The following is a 19,447-nucleotide window of genomic DNA, read 5'->3' as shown; positions in this document are numbered from 1 at the left end:
GTCCTCATGCATTCCAATACCTCTAAATCTAACCACGCGGTCTGGGGATCCTTGTCACAGTTTGCGCGGTTCCCCTCGTCGGAGGTTCGAGTCCTCCGCGGGCATGGGTGTGTGTGTTGTCCTTAGCGTAAGTTAGTTTAAGTTATATTAAGTAATGACCTCAGCAGTTTGCTCCCACAGAACTTACCACAAATTTCGAAATTTTTTTTCTAAATCTGTAGTTAATGAAACCATTATAATGGTAGTGAACTTCGTAAGCCATTCAGCACAAAAAGATAAAATCATTATAATTAGTAGTGAACTCTGAAAATCATCCACCACAAAATGAATATCCAGGACTGAATATGAACATTTAAGTGTCTTCAGATTACTAAGTTGGTCACCAAATTCTTTGGTGAAGTCAGACATTTGACATATATCATCACCTGTTTCTTCCTGAACTCTAGAATGGGTTTCAGTAATGTTCTTGAGACATTTGAAATGAGCGAATGTTTTAGACTGAAGGAATATGACATTGACTCCATTTTGTTATGAAAGCTAAACACACTGTATTATGTCAGAAATTACTTTTCCACACCTTTGTAATGATACACTGATGCGTTAAACATGATGACCACTGCTCACGACAGACCGAAAGCCGTCTGGTGGCATTGCATCCACTTGTCATTGCAAGGAAAGTATATCGGCGCAGCAGAGACGCACGAGGAAAGATTCTAGCGACGGCACGGGCCGCAAATGCGGAATACCCTGATATTAGCAACTTTAAGGCAGATTCTCATGGCCCCGTCGCCCATCAATGACCACCCCAGAAACGGCAAAGCAGATCTGCTGTTCGCATCCTACTGACTTGCTCACCTATGGAAAATGATTGACGGACGGTGAAACAAGAAGTACGCGACAAGGTGTTGAAACATCCGCGCCTCTCACACAACGTGGAGATATGAAGATGGCATCTATTCTTTCGGACATGTCCGAAAGAACAGATGCCATTGGTGACCGTGCAGCTCTCTAGAATGAAATTACAATTAAATCAATACCATTAGCTTCTGACAGGCGTTGATATTCACCAACGGCGACAGTTGAAAATGTGCGCCCAGACCGGGGCTCGAACCCGGATCTCCTGTTGACATGGCAGACGCTCTATCCATCTGAGCCACCGAGGGCATAGAGGATAGTGCGACTGCAGGGATTTATCTCTGGCACGCTCCCCGTGAGACCCACATTCTCAACTTATAGTCCATACACTACATTCGTAGTGCCCCTGCCATTATACCCATTACTCGCTCCAGACAGTCCACCGAGTCCCATAAGTGTTCAGTGCATCTGCGCTGAAGGAGGTCATCAGCCGGTTAGCCTTAACGATATGAAGATGGCATCTGTTCTCGGTGGATTGTCTGCCACGAGTAGTAGGTATAATGGCAGGGGCACTACGAATGTAGTGTGTGGACTAGAAGCTGAGAATGTGCGTCTCACGGGGAGCGTGCCAGAGATAAATCCCTGCGGTCGCACTATCCTCTGTGCCCTCGGTGGCTCAGATGGAAAGAGCGTCTGCCTTGTAAGCAGGAGATCCCGGGTTCGGATCCCGGTCGGGGCACACATTTTCAACTGTCCCCGTTGGTGTATATCAGCGCCTGTGAGAAACTAATGGTATTGATTTAATTGTAATTTCAACGTGGAAATGGAAGGATTGTCCGCTTTGTAAAGCGGGATAGGCGACGTACTATGCTGTTACAGGCGTAAGTGTTTCGGCGCACATTGTTCAGGGCTCATTGTTGAATATTAGGCCGCGCAGCAGACGACGAGATCATTAATTACGACTGCAATACAATGCAGTGCAGTCCTCAAAACGGGACAGAGGATCTATGAAAAAACGTCACATGGTCGTTTCTTGGTACATCTGGTCGATAGTCGTGTTCTGGTACGCCGTCATCCAGACGAACAGCTCCTCGAACATGAACCGGGTCTGGAGGCAGATCACTGGCGGAAATTTTGTACTATGGGGAACATCCACCTTGGCTTTCATGCGACCTACGGTAGAAATCGAAGGTACTATGCCAGCTGTGGACTACACGAATATAATTGCGGACCAGTTGCATCCTTACATACGTGACGTCTTCCAGACGACGAGTCTTCCAGAGGGATAACTGTCCGTGCCCCAAGGCCAGAACTGTGCAGTGGTGGTTCGAGGAGCGTGATAGTAATGTCTTACACATCAGTTTAACGAAAGTACGAGCACACTAAATAGGTTCCCAGATATATGGGTGGCTCGAAAACTTCTTAAGTAATAGAACCTAGACCTTGACGGCGAGTGGTCGTCAGAGATAAGGATGTCGTCAGGAGTGTCCCAGAGAAGCGCGATAGGTCCAGTGTTATTTTCTGTATCATGAATGATCTGGTGGAGAGGGTGGGCAGCAATCTGCGGTTGCTTGTTCATGATGCTGTGATGTACAATATACAAAAATGCAAGTTCATGCGGATGAGTAGTAAAAACAAACCCGTACTGTTCGGGTACAGCATTTTTAGTGCCCCGCTTGACACAGCCACTCCGTTAAAATATCAGGGCGTAACGTAGCAAAGCGATGTGAAATGGAACGACCCTGTGAGAACTGTAGCAGGGTTGGCGAATGGTCAACATCGGTTTACTGGGAGAATTTTTGGAAAGTGTGGTTAATTTGTAAACAACACCACGTACAGGACGTTAGTTCGACGTATTCTTCCGAGCTGCTCGAGTGTTTGGGATCTGCACCATGTCCAATTAAGTAAGTTCGAGCAACGTGTAAGTATTACGGAGATGCTTCGGGAACTCAACTGGGTATCACCGGAGGGAAGGTGACGTTCTTTTCGTGGGACATTATTGCGAAAATTAAGAGAACAGGCGTTTGAGCCGGCCAGGGTGGCCGAGCGGTTCTAGGCGCTACAGTCTGGAACCGCGCGATCGCTACGGTCGCAGGTTCGAATCCTGCCTCGGGCGTGGAAGTGTGTAATGTCCTTAGGTTAGTTAGGTTTACGTAGTTCTAAGTTCTAGGGGACTGAGGACCTCAGAAGTTAAGTCCCATAGTGCTAAGAGCCATTTCAACCATTTGAACAGCCGTTTGAAGCTGACTGCAGAATAATGCTACAAGCGCCAACATACATCTCGCATAACGAGCACGAAGCTAAGATACTAGAAATTACGGCCCTTACGGAGGAATACAGACCGTCGTTTTCCCCTCGCTCTGTCTGAGAGTGGTTCAAATGGCTCTGAGCACTATGGGACTTAACTTCTAAGGTCATCAGTCCCCTATAACTTAGAACTACTTAAACCTAACTAACCTAAGGACATCACACACATCCATGCCCGAGGCAGGATTCGAACCTGCGACCGTAGCGGCCGCGCGGTTCCAGACTGTAGCGCCTTTAACCGCTTGGCCACCACGGCCGGCTGTCTGCGAGTGGAACAGGAAAGAAAACGACTAGTGGTGGTACAGCGCGTGACGTCCGCCAAACACCGTACGGTAGCTTGACGAGTATGTATGCAGACGTACACGCAGATGTAGGTCTGAACGCAGGCCAGTGTGGCCGAACGGTTCTAGGCGCTTCAGTCTGGAACCGCGCGACCGCTGCGGTCTCGGGTTCGAATCCTGGATGTGTGTGATGTCCTTAGGTTAGTTAGGTTTAGGTAGTTCTAAGTTCTAGATGACCTCAGATGTTGAGTCCCTTAGTGCTCAGAACCATTTTTAGGCCTGAACCCCATGGAACAGATCCTGGACTCTACGGGGCAAGTGCTCATCACCTACAAACCACTGGCCGGTAATTTACGAGAATTGTGTGACCTGGGCGTAGATATCTGTGTCAGATACATCTTAAAAACTACGAACAGCTTGTCTGTTCAGCGTCATGCACTATCGTTACTGTATTGCTTTCCAAACATGGAGCAAAACACTGTCAAGCAGGAGGTCATAATGTTTTGTCTCCTCAGTGTCTGTCTGGCGTTTCGAGGTGCTGAAGAACATCTGACTACTGACTGCTGTGTATAGCATTATCAAGGCAACAAGAAAGTTGTACGTGTGCAGCATTACAAAGTCAGCAAGAAATATATTAGATTGAAGTGAAAGTTGCATGCTGTTAGCTATCACATTGTAGCCATGCCTCGTGCATTTCCGACTATTTTTTATCTAAATAAAAAAGGTTGCGTGGACCCCGGCAATAGCCAAGTAGTGTTACAGGATGCACCCGACTCATCAGATTTCTTACTGCGGTGCTGCGTGATTTTCTTCATGTACTTGTTATGCAGATCGGCACTTTGCAGGGCCTTAGTGATAGGAGCGCAGCCGCCTGCGTGAGGCCGCACGTGTTGACGTTGCAGGTGATGCTGCTGGGCGACTCCGGCGTGGGCAAGACGTGCCTGCTGGTGCGCTTCAGGGACGGCCGCTTCCTCAGCGGCAGCTTCATCTCCACCGTGGGCATCGACTTCCGGGTGAGCAGCCGCAGCAGCTGCCACCCCCGCAGGCCACCGCCGCCTCGCCGCAGACGCCCCCAGGGGGTCGCTGCGGTCACTGCTGCCGCCGCTACATCAGCGACGCCCCGCTGCTTCCGTTCGCCTGCGGCGTTCCCTGCTGTTGACAGTTCAGGATGTGCTGTTCATTCATCCTTAACTACATTCGTCAGCAAAACTATGTTCTAACTATGGAGAAAGTAGGAACGTCCACATGGGGAGGAGGGAAGGGGGGGGGGAGGATGGGAACAGAATATGTAACACGACGCTTGAGTCCTGGCTATTATTTAGTCTAACAGGTGGCACCAGCTTTCACGTTTACAGAAATTCCTTACCTTCTTCTTCTTCTTCTTTATCGTCGCCCTGTCCCACGTCACGTAGGGTCGGCGTTGCTCTTCTGGATACTTCTACATCTACATTTATACGCCGCAAGCCACCCAACGGTGTGTACCGGAGAGCACTTTACGTGCCACTGTCATTACCTCCCTTTTCTGTTCCAGTCGCGTATGGTTCGCGGGAAGAACGACTGTCGGAAAGCCTCCGTGCGCGCTCGAATCTCTCTAATTTTACATTCGTGATCTCCTCGGGGCGTATAAGTAGGGGGAAGCAATATATTCGATACCTCATCCAGTAACGCACCCTCTCGAAACCTGGCGAGCAACCTACACCGTTACCAAGTAACCCTGTGACGAAACGCGCCGCTCTTCTTTGGATCTTCTCTATCTCCTCCGTCAACCCGATCTGGTACGGATCCCACACTGATGAGCAATACTCAAGTACAGGTTGAACGAGTGTTTTGCAAGCCACCTCCTTTGTAGATGGACTACATTTTCTAAGGACTCTCCAAATGAATCTCAACCTGGTACCCGCCTTACCAAGAATTAATTTTATATGATCATTCCACTTCAAATCGTTCCGCACGCATACGCCCAGATATTTTACAGAAGTAACTGCTACCAGTGTTTGTTCCGCTATCATATAATCATACAATAAAGGATCCTTCTTTCTATGTATTCGCAATACATTATATTTGTCTATGTTAAGGGTCAGTTGCCACTCCCTGCACCAAGTGCCTATCCGCTGCAGATCTTCCTGCATTTCGCTACAATTTTCTAATGCTGCAACTTCTCTGTATACTACAGCATCATCCGCGAAAAGCCGCATGGAACTTCCGACACTATCTACTAAGTCATTTATATATATTGTGAAAAGCAATGGTCCCACAACACTCCCCTGTGGCACGACAGAGGTTACTTCAACGTCTGTAGACGTCTCTCCATTGATAACAACATGCTGTGTTCTGTTTGCTAAAAACTCTTCAATCCAGGCACACAGCTGGTGTGATATTCCGTTGGTTCTTACTTTGTTTATCAGGCGACAGTGTTGAACTGTATCGAACGCCTTCCGGAAGTCAAGGAAAATAGCATCTACCTGGGAGCCTGTACCTAATATTTTCTGGGTCTCAAGAACAAATAAAGCGAGTTGGGTCTCACACGATCGCTGTTTCCGGAATCCATGTTGATTCCTACAGAGTAGACTCTGGGTTTCCAGGAACGACATGATACGCGAGCAAAAAACATGTTCTAAAATTCTACAACAGATCGGCGTCAGAGATAGAGGCCTATAGTTTTGCGCATCTGCTCGACGACCCTTCTTGAAGACTGGGACTACCTGTGCTCTTTTCCAATCATTTGGAACCTTCCGTTCCTCTAGAGACTTGCGGTACACTGCTGTTAGAAGGGGGGCAAGTTCTTTCGCGTACTCTGTATAGAATCGAATTGGTATCCCGTCAGGTCCAGTGGACTTTCCTCTGTTGAGTAATTCCAGTTGCTTTTCCATTCCTTGGACAGTTATTTCGATGTCAGCCATTTTTTAGTTTGTGCGAGGATTTAGAGAAGGAACTGCAGTGCGGTCTTCCTCTGTGAAACAGCTTTGGAAGAAGGTATTTAGTATTTCAGCTTGACGCGTGTCATCCTCTGTTTCAATGCCATCATCATCCCGGAGTGTCTGGATATGCTGTTTCGAGCCACTTACTGATTTAACGTAAGACCAGAACTTCCTAGGATTTTCTGTCACGTCGGTACATAGAATTTTACTTTCGAATTCACTGAACGCTTCACGCATAGCTCTCTAGCATAGTACTCTATCCATTGCCTCTACCTTCTTCCATCCTTTCTCCCTTAGGTCCCCGGATATCTTATCCTTCCACCTCATCTTCGGTCTTCCTCTCCTTCTCGCTCCTTCAAACCTTGTATCTTCAACTCTGTTTCCAATATACTCATCCCCTTTTCTCTGTAAGTGTCCGTACCAACTCAGTCTTCTCTCTTATATCTTTTTCCCCATGGGTCCCTCTTTCACAGTTCCTCTAACAAATTCATTTCTAATCCTGTCCTTCCTCGTTACCCCACGCATCCACCTCAGTATCCTCATTTCCGCCACTTCCATATTCCTTTCCTGGGCTACTGTGATTGGCCATGTCTCTGCCCCGTATATCATAGCAGGCCTTACCACCGACTTGTACACTTTCCCTTTCAACCCAATGCTCACCTTCTTGTCACACAACACTCCTCTAATTTTCCTCCAGGTGTTCCAACCGCAATTTATTCGGTGTTGTATCTCGCTTTCCAGTCCTCCGTCCCTCTGTATGTACGACCCCAGGTATTTAAATTTGCAGACCGATTTCAGCTCATCACCCTGGATCTTGCAGGACCTCATCTGCACATCCTACAGTGCTAAATATTCTGACTTTGTCCTGCTAATTTTCATCCCTCTCTCTGCTAGTGCCTTCCTCCAATAACTCCAGCTTTTCCTCAAGTCTGTCGATGCTCTGCTCACAAAGAACCACATCATCCGCAAACATCATATTCCACGGCGCTTCCTTCTTCACATCTTTCACCAGCACATCCACAATCAGGTCAAAGAGGTAGGGACTAAACGCAGACGCTTGATGTAACCCTACTTTTACTGGAAACTCCTTTGTCATGCCCACACTACTTCTCGCCTGTGTGATTGCTCCTCTGTACATTTCCTTCACTAACCTCACATACTTCTCTGGCACGCGCTGCTCTCTCATGCTTCTCCATATTTCGTCCCTTGGGACTCTGTCATATGCTTTCTCCAAATCAATGAAAGCCATATGTAGATCGGCTTGTAGCTCCCCGTGTCTCTCCACTATCCGCCTTAAAGCATGTATTGCATCAGTCGTTCCTCTTCCAGGCATGAACCCAAACTGTTCTTCACACACCACAGTCTCCTTGCGTAATCTTGCCTCTATAACTCTTTCCCAAATTTTCGTTGTGTGTGCCATCAGTTTAATACCTCTATAGTTACTGCAGTCTTGCACATCACCTCTCGCCTTAAATATTGGGATCAGTACACTAGTTCCCCACTCGTCTGGCATCTCCTCAGTCGCCAAATCATCTTCATTAAGTCCTTACCTGAGGCTGTTTAATATGAAAATCTGCCCCCAGTGAAACTCTACGTGTTGGATATTTAATAGATAAGATAATTACAGTGCAGGGTGAAAAAAAATGGTGCAAATGGCTCTGAGCACTATGGGACTCAACTGCTGAGGTCATTAGTCCCCTAGAACTTAGAACTAGTTAAACCTAACTAACCTAAGGACATCACAAACATCCATGCCCGAGGCAGGATTCGAACCTGCGACCGTAGCGGTCTTGCGGTTCCAGACTGCAGCGCCTTTAACCGCACGGCCACTTCGGCCGGCAGTGCAGGGTGATTCCAAAAGAAAGAACAGATTTCAGTTGTTTCTTACAGACAAACTACGAAGATAGAAAAATATTGCGCACGTCAAGGAATAGAGAAAGGTTCAAAGTTTTATGTTCGCACAGACACTATACCATAAACTCACCACGAGCACCATGCGTCGACCGAGAAACATCGAAACGGTAGTCCACTTCACTCCACACACGAATCAACAGCTCCCTGTTTATTGAATCGACAGCTTCAACAATTCGATTTCTCACCTATTAAAGACTAGCAGTCATGGATGGTGCAAAGTCACTGCCTTTTGTGTACCCTCACAGAAAAAAAGTCCCAAGGTGGGAGGTCTGGTGACCCGGGAGGCCAAAAGCAATGTACAAGATCTTATAATTCACCTCTTCCAATCCAGTGTTGTCGGATGGTGGTGTTAAGATAACGCTGCATCTAAAGATGAAAATTGAAATTATTGGAATCTTCGTAAAGTTGAGGACCCAGTTTTGCAGCGTGTCCAGGTAGCACATTCCCGTCACACTTTTCCCCGCGAAAAGGAAAGGTACATAAATTTTGTGAACAGAAACGGCACAAAGCATATTCAGTTTCGATAAGACTTTTTCATGTTGGAACACGACGCCAGGAGTTTGTGACGCCCAAATTCTTACGTTATGGCGGTTTACTTTACCCGATAGATGGAACGTCCATTCGTCCGGAAAGATGAGGCGTTCGGAAAAAGTGTCCTCTGCCATATCCTGCAGAACTGAAATGCAAAATTGGTACCTTCTGCTACGGAGGCCGGGACGCAATTACTGCAGTAAATGATACTTGTAGGACTTCATATGCAAGCGTGTTTTCAGAAGTTGAGGTTCTTGGGATCAGCCGTACTGTAGACTTAGGCGGCTCTGTGTGAACGCGTGTAGGATACGCTCGACATTTTCATCAGGCGTGCTTGACCGACGAGTGTTCTTCTCTGTGCATATCAACCATCTTCCAAGAATTTTGGATGCCAGTCACAAATCATAAATGTGATTGTACAGAGGCGGCTTCTTGCTGAATCGACGGCGGGATGCTTGTTGCAAAAAATGGTACAAATGGCTCTGAGCACTATGCGACTTAACTTCTGAGGTCATCAGTCGCCTAGAACTTAGAACTAATTAAACCTAACTAACCTAAGGACATCACACACATCCACGCCCGAGGCAGGATTCGAACCTGCGACCGTAGCGGTCGCTTGGTTCCAGACTGTAGCGCCTAGAACCGCTTGGCCACTCCGGCCGGCGCTTGTTGCCCTTGGACCATGAATTGACTTCGGTCAAATTCCAACACACTAAATGCTTTCTCTTGGAATTAGTTACCATGTTGCTAAAAACAAACAACGGCACAGCTGTGTCAAAACTTCGAACCTTCCTCTGTTCAATGATATGTGCAGTTCATAGTTTGTGTGTATAAAACAACTTGAACCTGTTCTTTATTTTTGAATCACCGCTGGCAGCCGTAGTTATTCCAGAAGAATAATTTAACGCTCACGGACAGTAAGGTTCATCTAGCCACAAATAAACGTTGATGTTGTTCCGCTCTTCAGTCTGAAGACAGATTGATGAATATCTCTTTGCTAGTGTATCCTGTGCCCGCCCCTTGATCCTTACCCAGCGAGGTACGGATGGAGATTTCAGAGTTTTCTACCGTATCTTCCCCTTGACCCTTCCTCCCCTGCCGAACCGCCCCTAATATAACTTCGCTTCAGTCCTTTCGGACAACTAGATACCGTGAAAAGCAAAACTAACCACCTCGGGTAACTACTATATCCCTAGTTTGACCTACTCACAGGAGACCTGTGCTCTGGCAGAGAGCGAGAATAAACGAATCCTACCTTTTGAAATGAAATCTTTTAGATTTATGCCGAAGCGAACAAAAAAGGATGAGATAACCAGTGAAACAAACTGAGTGGTTGCAACTGCAAAACTTAGAATACCGGAAATTCCACCATTTTAGATTAAGAGGGCATGGCCATGTGAAACGGGTGGAGGAAAACAGGATAACCAAGAAATTTTCTTGAAATGACTGTAAACGGGAAATGATATGTTGGATTGCCAAGGACAAGATGGGAAAACATCGCTAAGTAGATAGATAAAAGTGGCCTCCTTTGAGATAGGAGTATCTCATCAATACACAAAACAGAACCTTAACCGCAAGATATTGTGAACGGAGGATTCGAACTTGCGACCGTAGCGGTAGCGCCTAGAACCGCTCGGTCACTCCGGCCGGCTATTTTCCTAAATCACTTCAGGAAGATGCCGGGATGGTTACTTTGAAAGGGCACGGCCAATTTCCTTCCCCATCCTTTCCCAATCCGAGCTTGTACCCCGTCGCTAATGATCTCGATGTCTACGGGACGTTTAACACTGATGTTCTCCTCCTCGCCCTTGAAGACTGACTTGATGCTATGTCTCTTCAGGAGTTGGCTTGTCTTATCTGTCACTGAATTACAGAATGGCATTACACAGACTTTTTACTCTCCTTCGCAGCGCTGTTCTGCTTGCTGATACCTCCTGAAATTCTTTGTTATATTTATTTTTATTTTATTGTTTATTTTACACGTTAGTTCCGTAGGACTAAATTAAAGAACCGATCGGCATACTCGCGGAACGCGTCAGTATATGAAATTACAACAGAAAAGTACGAGTTATTGTAGGTAAAATTTATGTTAATCAATCCTAAAGGGATGACAAGCTGTAAGTTTATATAAACGCAGCCAACAATGTAACATAGGTATAAGCTTTATTCGACGGAATAAAAGGAGTGATCCGTAAGGAAACCCTTCAGGTTCTATTTGAAGCCACGTGGATCAATGTTAAGGTTTTTGAATTCTCGTAGTAGCTTATTGAAAATGAATGCAGCAGAATGCTGCACACCTTTCTGCAAAAGAGTCAAGGAGGTCTATCCAAACGCAGATTGGATTTCTGTCTAGTTTTAAATTGAGTGAAACCTGCTAATTCGTGAGAATAAGATGAGAATGTTAACAATAAACGAAGTAAAGGAATATATGTATATACATATACTAAGAGGCCAATGTCAGAATACCCAGGCTAATGAACATAGGTCTACGAGAGGTTTGCGAACTTACACCACTTATTGCTAGAGCCGCCAGTTTCTGAGCCAGAAATATGGGAAGAGTTTCTCCAAAACGAATACTATACGTCATGTGCGAAGAAGTACCAGCTACTTCAGATACTGTTACAATATTAAAAAGGTCCTCAACAACATTCCATGACAGTTTACTATCTGTACAAACAAGTAGAAATCTGAATTGTTCAGCCTCACTAATCATATGCCTATTCTGTGTAATTAGAACGTCAGGTTTCCATAAACTGTGTGTTGTAAACTGTAAAAACTGAGTCCTACGGTGATTTAGCGTCAGTTAATTTTTACAAGCCATGAGCTTATGTCTTCAACTGCACTATTTGAAACAGTGCCAGTGTTGCGTACAACATAATTTTCTACCCAGCTAGTGTCATCAGCAAATATAATTATTTTGGAATCACTTGTAATACTAGAAAGCATTCTCGCAAAGGATATCCCGCGGGTGGTTCAGTTTTAACGACAAGTTTTTAACATCAGAGACGGCTTCGGCTCAGTGACTCCAGGTCCTCAGAACAGCACTATTTAGGACTGGTGGTAATATCAGAAAGCGTGCAGGTACCGGCCCGCATAAGAGGGTATTCTGTGTACACCATGGTTTCGAAACCTGACGAGGACGTCTTGAAAGGGAAAGCCACGGTTTTCTTCAATCTCCGCCAAGAACTTGATGCTGTCGTTAGCGTTATGGTGCATTCCAGTAACTCTCCCAGTTTCTCATGTCTCTCTGGCCAGACGATGAGTGTCGCATCGCTGTAGCGGTTACTATATCAAACTTTATTAGTGGTAGGATAGAGAAAACCTAAAGAAAAGCTACGTGCCTCGCGACGAGTGACTCAGAAATGCTAAGGATTTTGCAATCAGAGACATTATCAGAAAGACGCCCTGCATTTCGTAGACCATTTTATAGCACCGGACACGTATGAAGTAACGTACACTATTGGCCACTAAAATTGCTACACCAAGAAGAAATGCAGATCATAAACGGGTATTCATTGGACACATATATTATACTAGAACTGACATGTGATTACATTTTCACGCAATTTGGGTGCATAGATCCTGAGAAATCAGTACCCAGAACAACCACCTCTGGCCGTAATAACGGCCTTGATACGCCTAGGTATTGAGCCAAACAGAGCTTGGATGACGTGTACAGGTACAGCTTCCCATGCAGCTTCAACATGATACCACAGTTCATCAAGAGTAGTGACTGGAGTATTGTGACGAGGCAGTTGCTCGGCCACCATGGACCAGACGTTTTCAATTGGTGAGAAATCTGGAGAATGTGCTGGCCAGGGCAGCAGTCGAACATTTTCTGTATCCAGAAAGGCCCGTACAGGACCTGCAACATGCAGTCGTGCATTATCCTGCTGAAATGTAGGGGTTCGCAGGGTTCGAATGAAGGGTAGAGCCACGGGTCGCAACACATCTGAAATGTAACGTCCACTGTTCAAAGTGCCGTGAATGCGAACAAGAGGTGACCGAGACGTGTAACCAATGGCACCCGATACCATCACGCCGGGTGAAACGCCAGTATGGCGATGACGAATACACGCTTGCAATGTGCGTTCACTGCGATGTCGCCAAACACGGATGCGACCGTCATGATACTGTAAACAGAACCTGGATTCATCCGAAAAAATGACGTTTTGCCATTCGTGCACCCAGGTTCGTTGTCGAGTACACCATCGCAGGTGCTCCTGTCTGTGATGCAGAGTCAAGGGTAACTGCAGCCATGGTCTCCGAGCTGATAGTCCATGCTGCTGCAAACGTCGTGGAACTGTTCGTGCAGATGGTTGTTGTCTTGCAAATGTCCCCATCTGTAGACTCAGGGATCGAGACGTTTCTACACGATCCGTTACAGCCGTGCGGATCTCGACTGCTAGTGATACGAGGCCGTTGGGATCGAGCACGGCGTTCCGTATTACCCTCCTGAACCCACCGATTCCATATTCTGCTAACAGTCATTGCATCTCGACCAACGCGAGCAGCAAAGTCGCGATACGATAAACCGCAATCGCGATAGGCCACAATCCGACCTTTATGAAAGTCATGAACATGATGGTACGCATTTCTCCTCCTTACACGAGGCATCAGAACAACGTTTCACCAGACAACGCCGGTCAACTACTGTTTGTGTATGAGAAATCGGTTGGAAACTTTGCTCATGTCAGCACGTTGTAGGTGTCGCCACCGGCGGCAACCTTGAGAGATTGCTCTGTAAAGCTAATCGATGCATATCACAGCATCTTCTTCCTGTCGGTTAAATTTCGCGTCTGTAGCACGTCATCTTCGTGGTGTAGCAATTTTAATGGCCAGTAGTGTATTACTTTCTTCAACATACTCGTATAGTGAGGTGACAATTCATGGGATAGCGATACTGACATACACAGATGGCGGTAGTAACGCGTACACAAGCAAGGGCAGTGCATTGGCAGAGTTGCCTTTTATGATTCATGTGAAAAGATTTCCAACGTGGTTACGCCCGCACGACCGGAATTAACAGACTTTGAATTCGGTATGGCTGTTGGAGCTAGATGCATGGGGCATCACATTTCGGAAATCATTAAGGAATTCAGTACTACGAGTTCCACAGTGTCTAGAATGTGCCGCTCTCTGTCACCACGGACGACGCAGTGACCGAAGACCTTCAATTGACGACCGAAAGCAGCGGCGTTTGGTTAGAGCTGCCAGTACTAACAGACAAGCAAAACTGCTCTAAATAACCACAGAAATAAATCTGGGGTCGTACGACGAAGATATCCGTTAGGGCAGTTTGGCGAAATCTGGCGTTAATGGGCTGTGGCGGCAGACGACCGACACCGGTCCCTTTGCTAACGGCAGAGCATGCCTGCAGCACCTCTCCTGGGCCCATGACCATATCAGTTAGACCTTAGACTACTGGAAAACCGTGGCCTGAACCCCGACTTCAGTTGGTAAGAGGTGGTGGTAGCGTTCGGGTGTGGCGCAGACCCCACGAAACCATGAACCGAAATTGTTAACAAGACACTGTGCAAGTGGGTCTTCTGGTCCAAGTGAACCGATCATTGAGTGGAAATGGCTATGTTCGGCTTCTAAGAGACCAACTGTAGCCATTCATGGGCATCATGTTCCCAAACAACGACGGATTTTTTATGAACGACAATGCGCCATGTCACCGGTCCACGATTGTCCACGGTTTATTTGAAGAACATTCTGGACAATGGTTTGACCACCCTGATCGCCCGACATGAATCCCATTGAATATTTATGGCACATAATATAGAGGTTAGTTCTTGCACAAAATCCTGCACCGGTAACACTTTCGCAGTCACGGACTGCTGTAGAGACAGCATGGCTCAATAAATCTGCAAGGGACTTCCAACGATTTGTTGAATCCATGCCACGTCGAGTTTCTGCACTACGCCGGGAAAAAGGATGTGCGACAGGATATTAGGAGGTACCCTATAACTTTTGTCGTCTCAGTGTATATCTGGCGTAATGACCATAACGGAGACGTTAGAAAAAATTGAGTACATAGAAAACTACGGTGGTAGTCGTATTTTCCCATGCACTATTCAAGAATGGAGATTGAAGAGGGAAATCGATTCTGATACAGATGTACACTCCCCACACACAAATGGTAGCTTTCGGAGTACAGATGTGAATGACTATAAAACTTATTTGACGGCGGCCTTTTGAGACTGTGCGTTCAGAGCTTATTCACGTAGAAGTCTGCAGTCACGTCTGATGTGTCAACAGTGTCGCATTTACGCCAGCTATAGAGGGACAGACAAACAATGCACGCTTCGTTATTGTTTCAAGAGGAACGCTATCACGCGCTGCTCGTGTTTATCATCATCGACGTCGCTAAGAGATTACATTCATAAATTGTCCCCCTCCCCCCCCCCCCCCCCACCTGGTGCTCACTACGTTGGGTTGGCCGTATGCGAGCATCCATTTCCCATGGCGATGTGACGACTCTCATCAAGTTCGAGTGATTTTATAGCGGGCAACGATAATTACTCTTCACTTCCATATTTTTCGTGTATACCGTCCAGAAGTCTTCACATTTGTTTCCTGACATGAATGTCTCTTTTCACAATTCATCTAACATAACAACAGGACAACATAAACTGTTTTTCTAGTATTAAAAGGAAAAAAGGACGTATTGTGGTAAAGAATTGTTCCACATTTCACTTCAGATACCAAGTTTCTTGAGAGCAGTTACGTAATTTTCTTCTGAATACTTTTTATTGAAAGCAGTTCAAAAACACCATGGAGCATTGCTCCAAACAACGAAAAGATAGAAAAGTTATTCGAAAAGATGAAATCAGTGCAAACATTGGCACATTTCTGAATCTCAGGATTCTGCATTACTCTAATGAGTGCTCTTTACACAGCAAAGTCCCAGGTAAATGTAGGAGTGCCGTTTTTATAACTATTTTCAGATAAGGAAATCCGAATGAATGCGAAAATTGCTATGGCGGATACGGCATGTAAGATACAAACCAAAATAAACGGTAAAGGAGTACAAATAATAAATGAAGCACTTCTTTCAAAGGAGCAGAATGGTTCTAAGAACCGCAGATCTTGCATCGACAACGTGTTCATTATGAAATAGGTGACAGAGTGAAGAACAGAGTATAGTAATGAAGCTCACATAGCATTTATGGATGACATGAAGGCTTTTGACCAAACACATAGAGAAATTTTCTGGAGCATAATAGAACGAGCGAGCGGTCGTGAATTTAAAAGCTTTACAACTGAAGCGGTGATTTCTAGACAAATGGAAAGAGGATACCCCTGACATATCACACTCATATTGGAATACGTATACAAAAATACAACAATGAAGACCAAAATTGATTCAAAAATTTCTGATTAAGCCCTCGTAAATCTGAATATTAGACAAGGGTATACTCTGTCATCTGCTCTTTCTGATAAATGTGCTGATGATCTCTTGAGAAAGTAAACTCTGGTTTAGAAAAATCATACCAAATACAAACTCTTGTTATTCGCTGATGGCCCGTTCATTAAGTGCTACAGTGAAAAGTTAACTGCAAGCCGTCAACCACAAATTTACCTTCTTGCACCAACAATATAATATGACGATCTCTATTGATAAGACGAAATTGGTTACATTTAGGGAAATCGAATATATAAAATCAAAAATTGTCGTTTTTGCAAAGTAAAATTTTTTAACTGTGTTGGAAATCAAGCACGATTTCTAGGATATCAGGGTGCAGAAAAAGGTCTTGGAAAATTATATATGTCGCTATAAACAAAACTTAAAAAACAGGTTAAGAAAGGAAATGAAATTAAATGTTATTAAACCACGGCACTGCCTGTACTTCTCTACCGCAGTGGTACCTGGATCGAGTAACAAACGATAGAGTATTAAGTTTTAAGCGTCTGAAATATGTTTTCTGATAGGTGCGCATGGATGTACAAAACTTGATAAAATAAATAATGAAAACATTACAAAAAAGTTGAAAGTTGAACCAATAGATTAATAAAGAAATAAATGGAGTGGGTATGTGGAAAGAACGTCAGATCGGTGACTAGCACTACACGCCAAAACATATGTTTCACATGGAAAAAGAAGGCTGGGAAAATACAAGTAGAGATGGCATGTATCATGCTGACACACGAGAACGGAGCACGCATAACGTTTAATTCCTGAGAGTTGAAGTGATGATGATGATGATGATGATGATGATGATGATGATGATGATACCAAAGTTCGTCCACCCGCATTGAAACTTCTCTCCTGCAGGTCGACAGTAAAGAACGTTAACAAAGTATCGATGCACCAGATCATGGAGACATTTTCTGTGATATTACTTCAGACGTACTGTGGCACACACCACTTTTGATATGAACACGACTTTATCTTGTCACATGTCCAAGATTAGTTCCGGTAATCAATAGCTGGAACCACACTTGATTTTGCTGGGTGGTAGATAAGTGCGAAGAGCAATATCTCTCTATCAATACCTCGCAGCCTCAATCTTCCTCTCTCCCTCCCACCATCCCCCCCCCCCCACCCTTCTCTCTCTCTCTCTTCTCTCTCTCTCTCTCACTCTCTCTCTCTCTCTCACACACACACACACACACACACACACACACACACACACACACATACGACCCACGAACTTTGAAACAATTCGAGCAAAATCAAATCACTAATTGAATCCCGTGCTCTTTTTTGTCGTTGAATTTGAATATCAGTCGCTGAGAAGTTGAATATCAAACTGGATTACTGGATACATCGATTTTAAATGCAAGTAGTTGGCATTTTAAACATGTATATTCATGCTGACACACAATAGTTGTTGTTATATTGCCTTTTCAGTCGAGAGCACAAAATTTCATACAGTCTCCCAGATTTTATGAAACCTGCACTGCTTTAATGAGATATTTACATGTTTGACAAAATAATTTTCTTGTAAATTCCGGCCGTTATCTGATGATAGGTATACCGTGACTTGAAGGCTAGCTCTGTAGAGAATAAGTTTTCTGCACACCAGATCGCGACTAGTTGCTGTTGTGCCTCAATCATGTTCTGTTTACATCAAACTGCCAGTGTTTTTTTAACTTAAAGGCTGTAAGCAGTGCGTGTATTGCTGTCATTGCTGTTGCTCTGGTCTGGTTTGCGCTTCAGAAAATAAACCTTGTCAGACTTCATACGGTAGGTCTTCTACGAACTGACGATGCACCATGACCACTGGTAAGTACTGCATGTCTCTGGATTCACGATCTCACACCATAAGCTTTCCGAAGGAAGAACACATCCTTCAACCATCAGGTAAGCGCAGTTTTATGTCTCTTAATAATGCATTTACAATATTGTATTCACTAATAACTTTCTTGGAGGTATTAAGAAGGTAACTGTTACAGCGTATCGTGTTCAGTAGGTAGTGTGTAACCCGAAAAGATATGTTTGGAATTTAATCCTGAAAATGCATGATCTGACTAAAGTATAAATACAGACTGTAACAGAGCAGAGCTACGTTCTTTGTAAAGTAAGGCCTTGGAATCTAGCACCTATTATTATCAGACTTAGTATTATGAAGGCTTCAAAATTTTGTGATACTCTCAGAGATTAGTAAGTCTCACATAGTGTTCTCCAGAGAAATGGCAAACAGTTCGGACCGTAGGGGCAGACATACGGAGAAAGTAGCGAGATACAACTATTCTTCAGTTCCAATGACGGAGGCAGTAGTGAATGTTCACCCTTGTTATATGCAGGGTGGGTTTTTCTAACGTGTAAAAAGTCTAGGAACCGACCGGCGAGAGGATACGGAACAAAAAAGATCTAATGAAGTTGTGTCCTGAAATTTATGGTTTCCATGGTAGAGATCATTTACTCAATCATACATTGTTACAGATACAGCGGTCTAATACACTTTGTACCATGCAGCGACAGTTGCAGTGTGAATGGTTTCCTCCTAGAGGTTGGTACTGTTCTTCGTACGTCATGCCCTAGCGCCCTCTCCTGCCGTAGTGATTCGTAATGTTGTGTCCCATTCACTTCTCTTTCTGACTCACCTTGTACTGGATGTGATAGAGCACTGTACACAATGGTTCAGCATTCGAATCGAGAGCTTGCCGACATGGTGTTTATTTGTGGAAAGCAAATGGCGACGGGCGGCGGGCAGCAAGGGTGAATCAGGAGACCTATCCCCCCAACAACCACACCATTCAATGTTTGCAACAGTATTTCGCCATTTGTCGGAGACAGGGTCGTATCAGGAAGCAGAAAATCATGAAGGACGTACCCCTAATGTTCGGACACCAGACTTGGAGAAAAATGTCATTAACACTGTGGAACGCGTCCGCCGTGTCAGTACCTGGAAGTTGGCCCGCCAGTGCAGGGTAAACCAGACGACCGTAGGCATGACAAATGTTACCACCCTTACCACTTACAGCATGTGCAGGGCTTATTAGTGACAGACTTTCCGCTTCGGGAGCAGTTTTGTCACTGATTTCTTCATCAGGCAACCACGATTCAGGGATTTGTGTCATCCATCCTATTCACAGAAGAAGCCACCTTTACGCGGAGAGGTATCTTTAACTTTAATAACAATAATCTCTGGGATAGTTCGCAAAAGTCCCATGGTACGGTTGTCGACC

At 45.0% G+C, this 19,447-nt stretch overlaps 1 protein-coding gene and 1 non-coding gene across 4 annotated transcripts in view; both read left to right on the top strand.

Annotated features, from left to right (window-relative positions):
* The window catches only part of LOC126466830 (ras-related protein Rab-37-like), a 338,533-nt gene that overhangs the window by 257,172 nt on the left and 61,914 nt on the right, over positions 1 to 19,447 (top strand). For 2 of the 3 annotated variants that reach the window (XM_050096414.1, XM_050096413.1), the window contains one exon: positions 4,346 to 4,456. The exons of the other annotated variant lie outside the window; for it this stretch is intronic. In XM_050096414.1, the coding sequence (XP_049952371.1) occupies positions 4,346 to 4,456 (111 nt within the window). The remainder of the gene's footprint in view (positions 1 to 4,345; positions 4,457 to 19,447) is intronic. 3 annotated transcript variants of the gene reach the window in all.
* On the top strand, positions 1,520 to 1,594 carry Trnat-ugu (transfer RNA threonine (anticodon UGU)). Its single transcript has one exon. It is a non-coding gene; the product is annotated as a tRNA-Thr (tRNA).

This window comes from Schistocerca serialis, chromosome 1 (assembly GCF_023864345.2).
Source record: "Schistocerca serialis cubense isolate TAMUIC-IGC-003099 chromosome 1, iqSchSeri2.2, whole genome shotgun sequence".
Lineage (NCBI taxonomy): Eukaryota > Metazoa > Arthropoda > Insecta > Orthoptera > Acrididae > Schistocerca > Schistocerca serialis.
The sequence above is the reverse complement of the archived record's forward strand: the minus strand, read 5'-3'. Positions and strand labels throughout refer to the sequence as shown.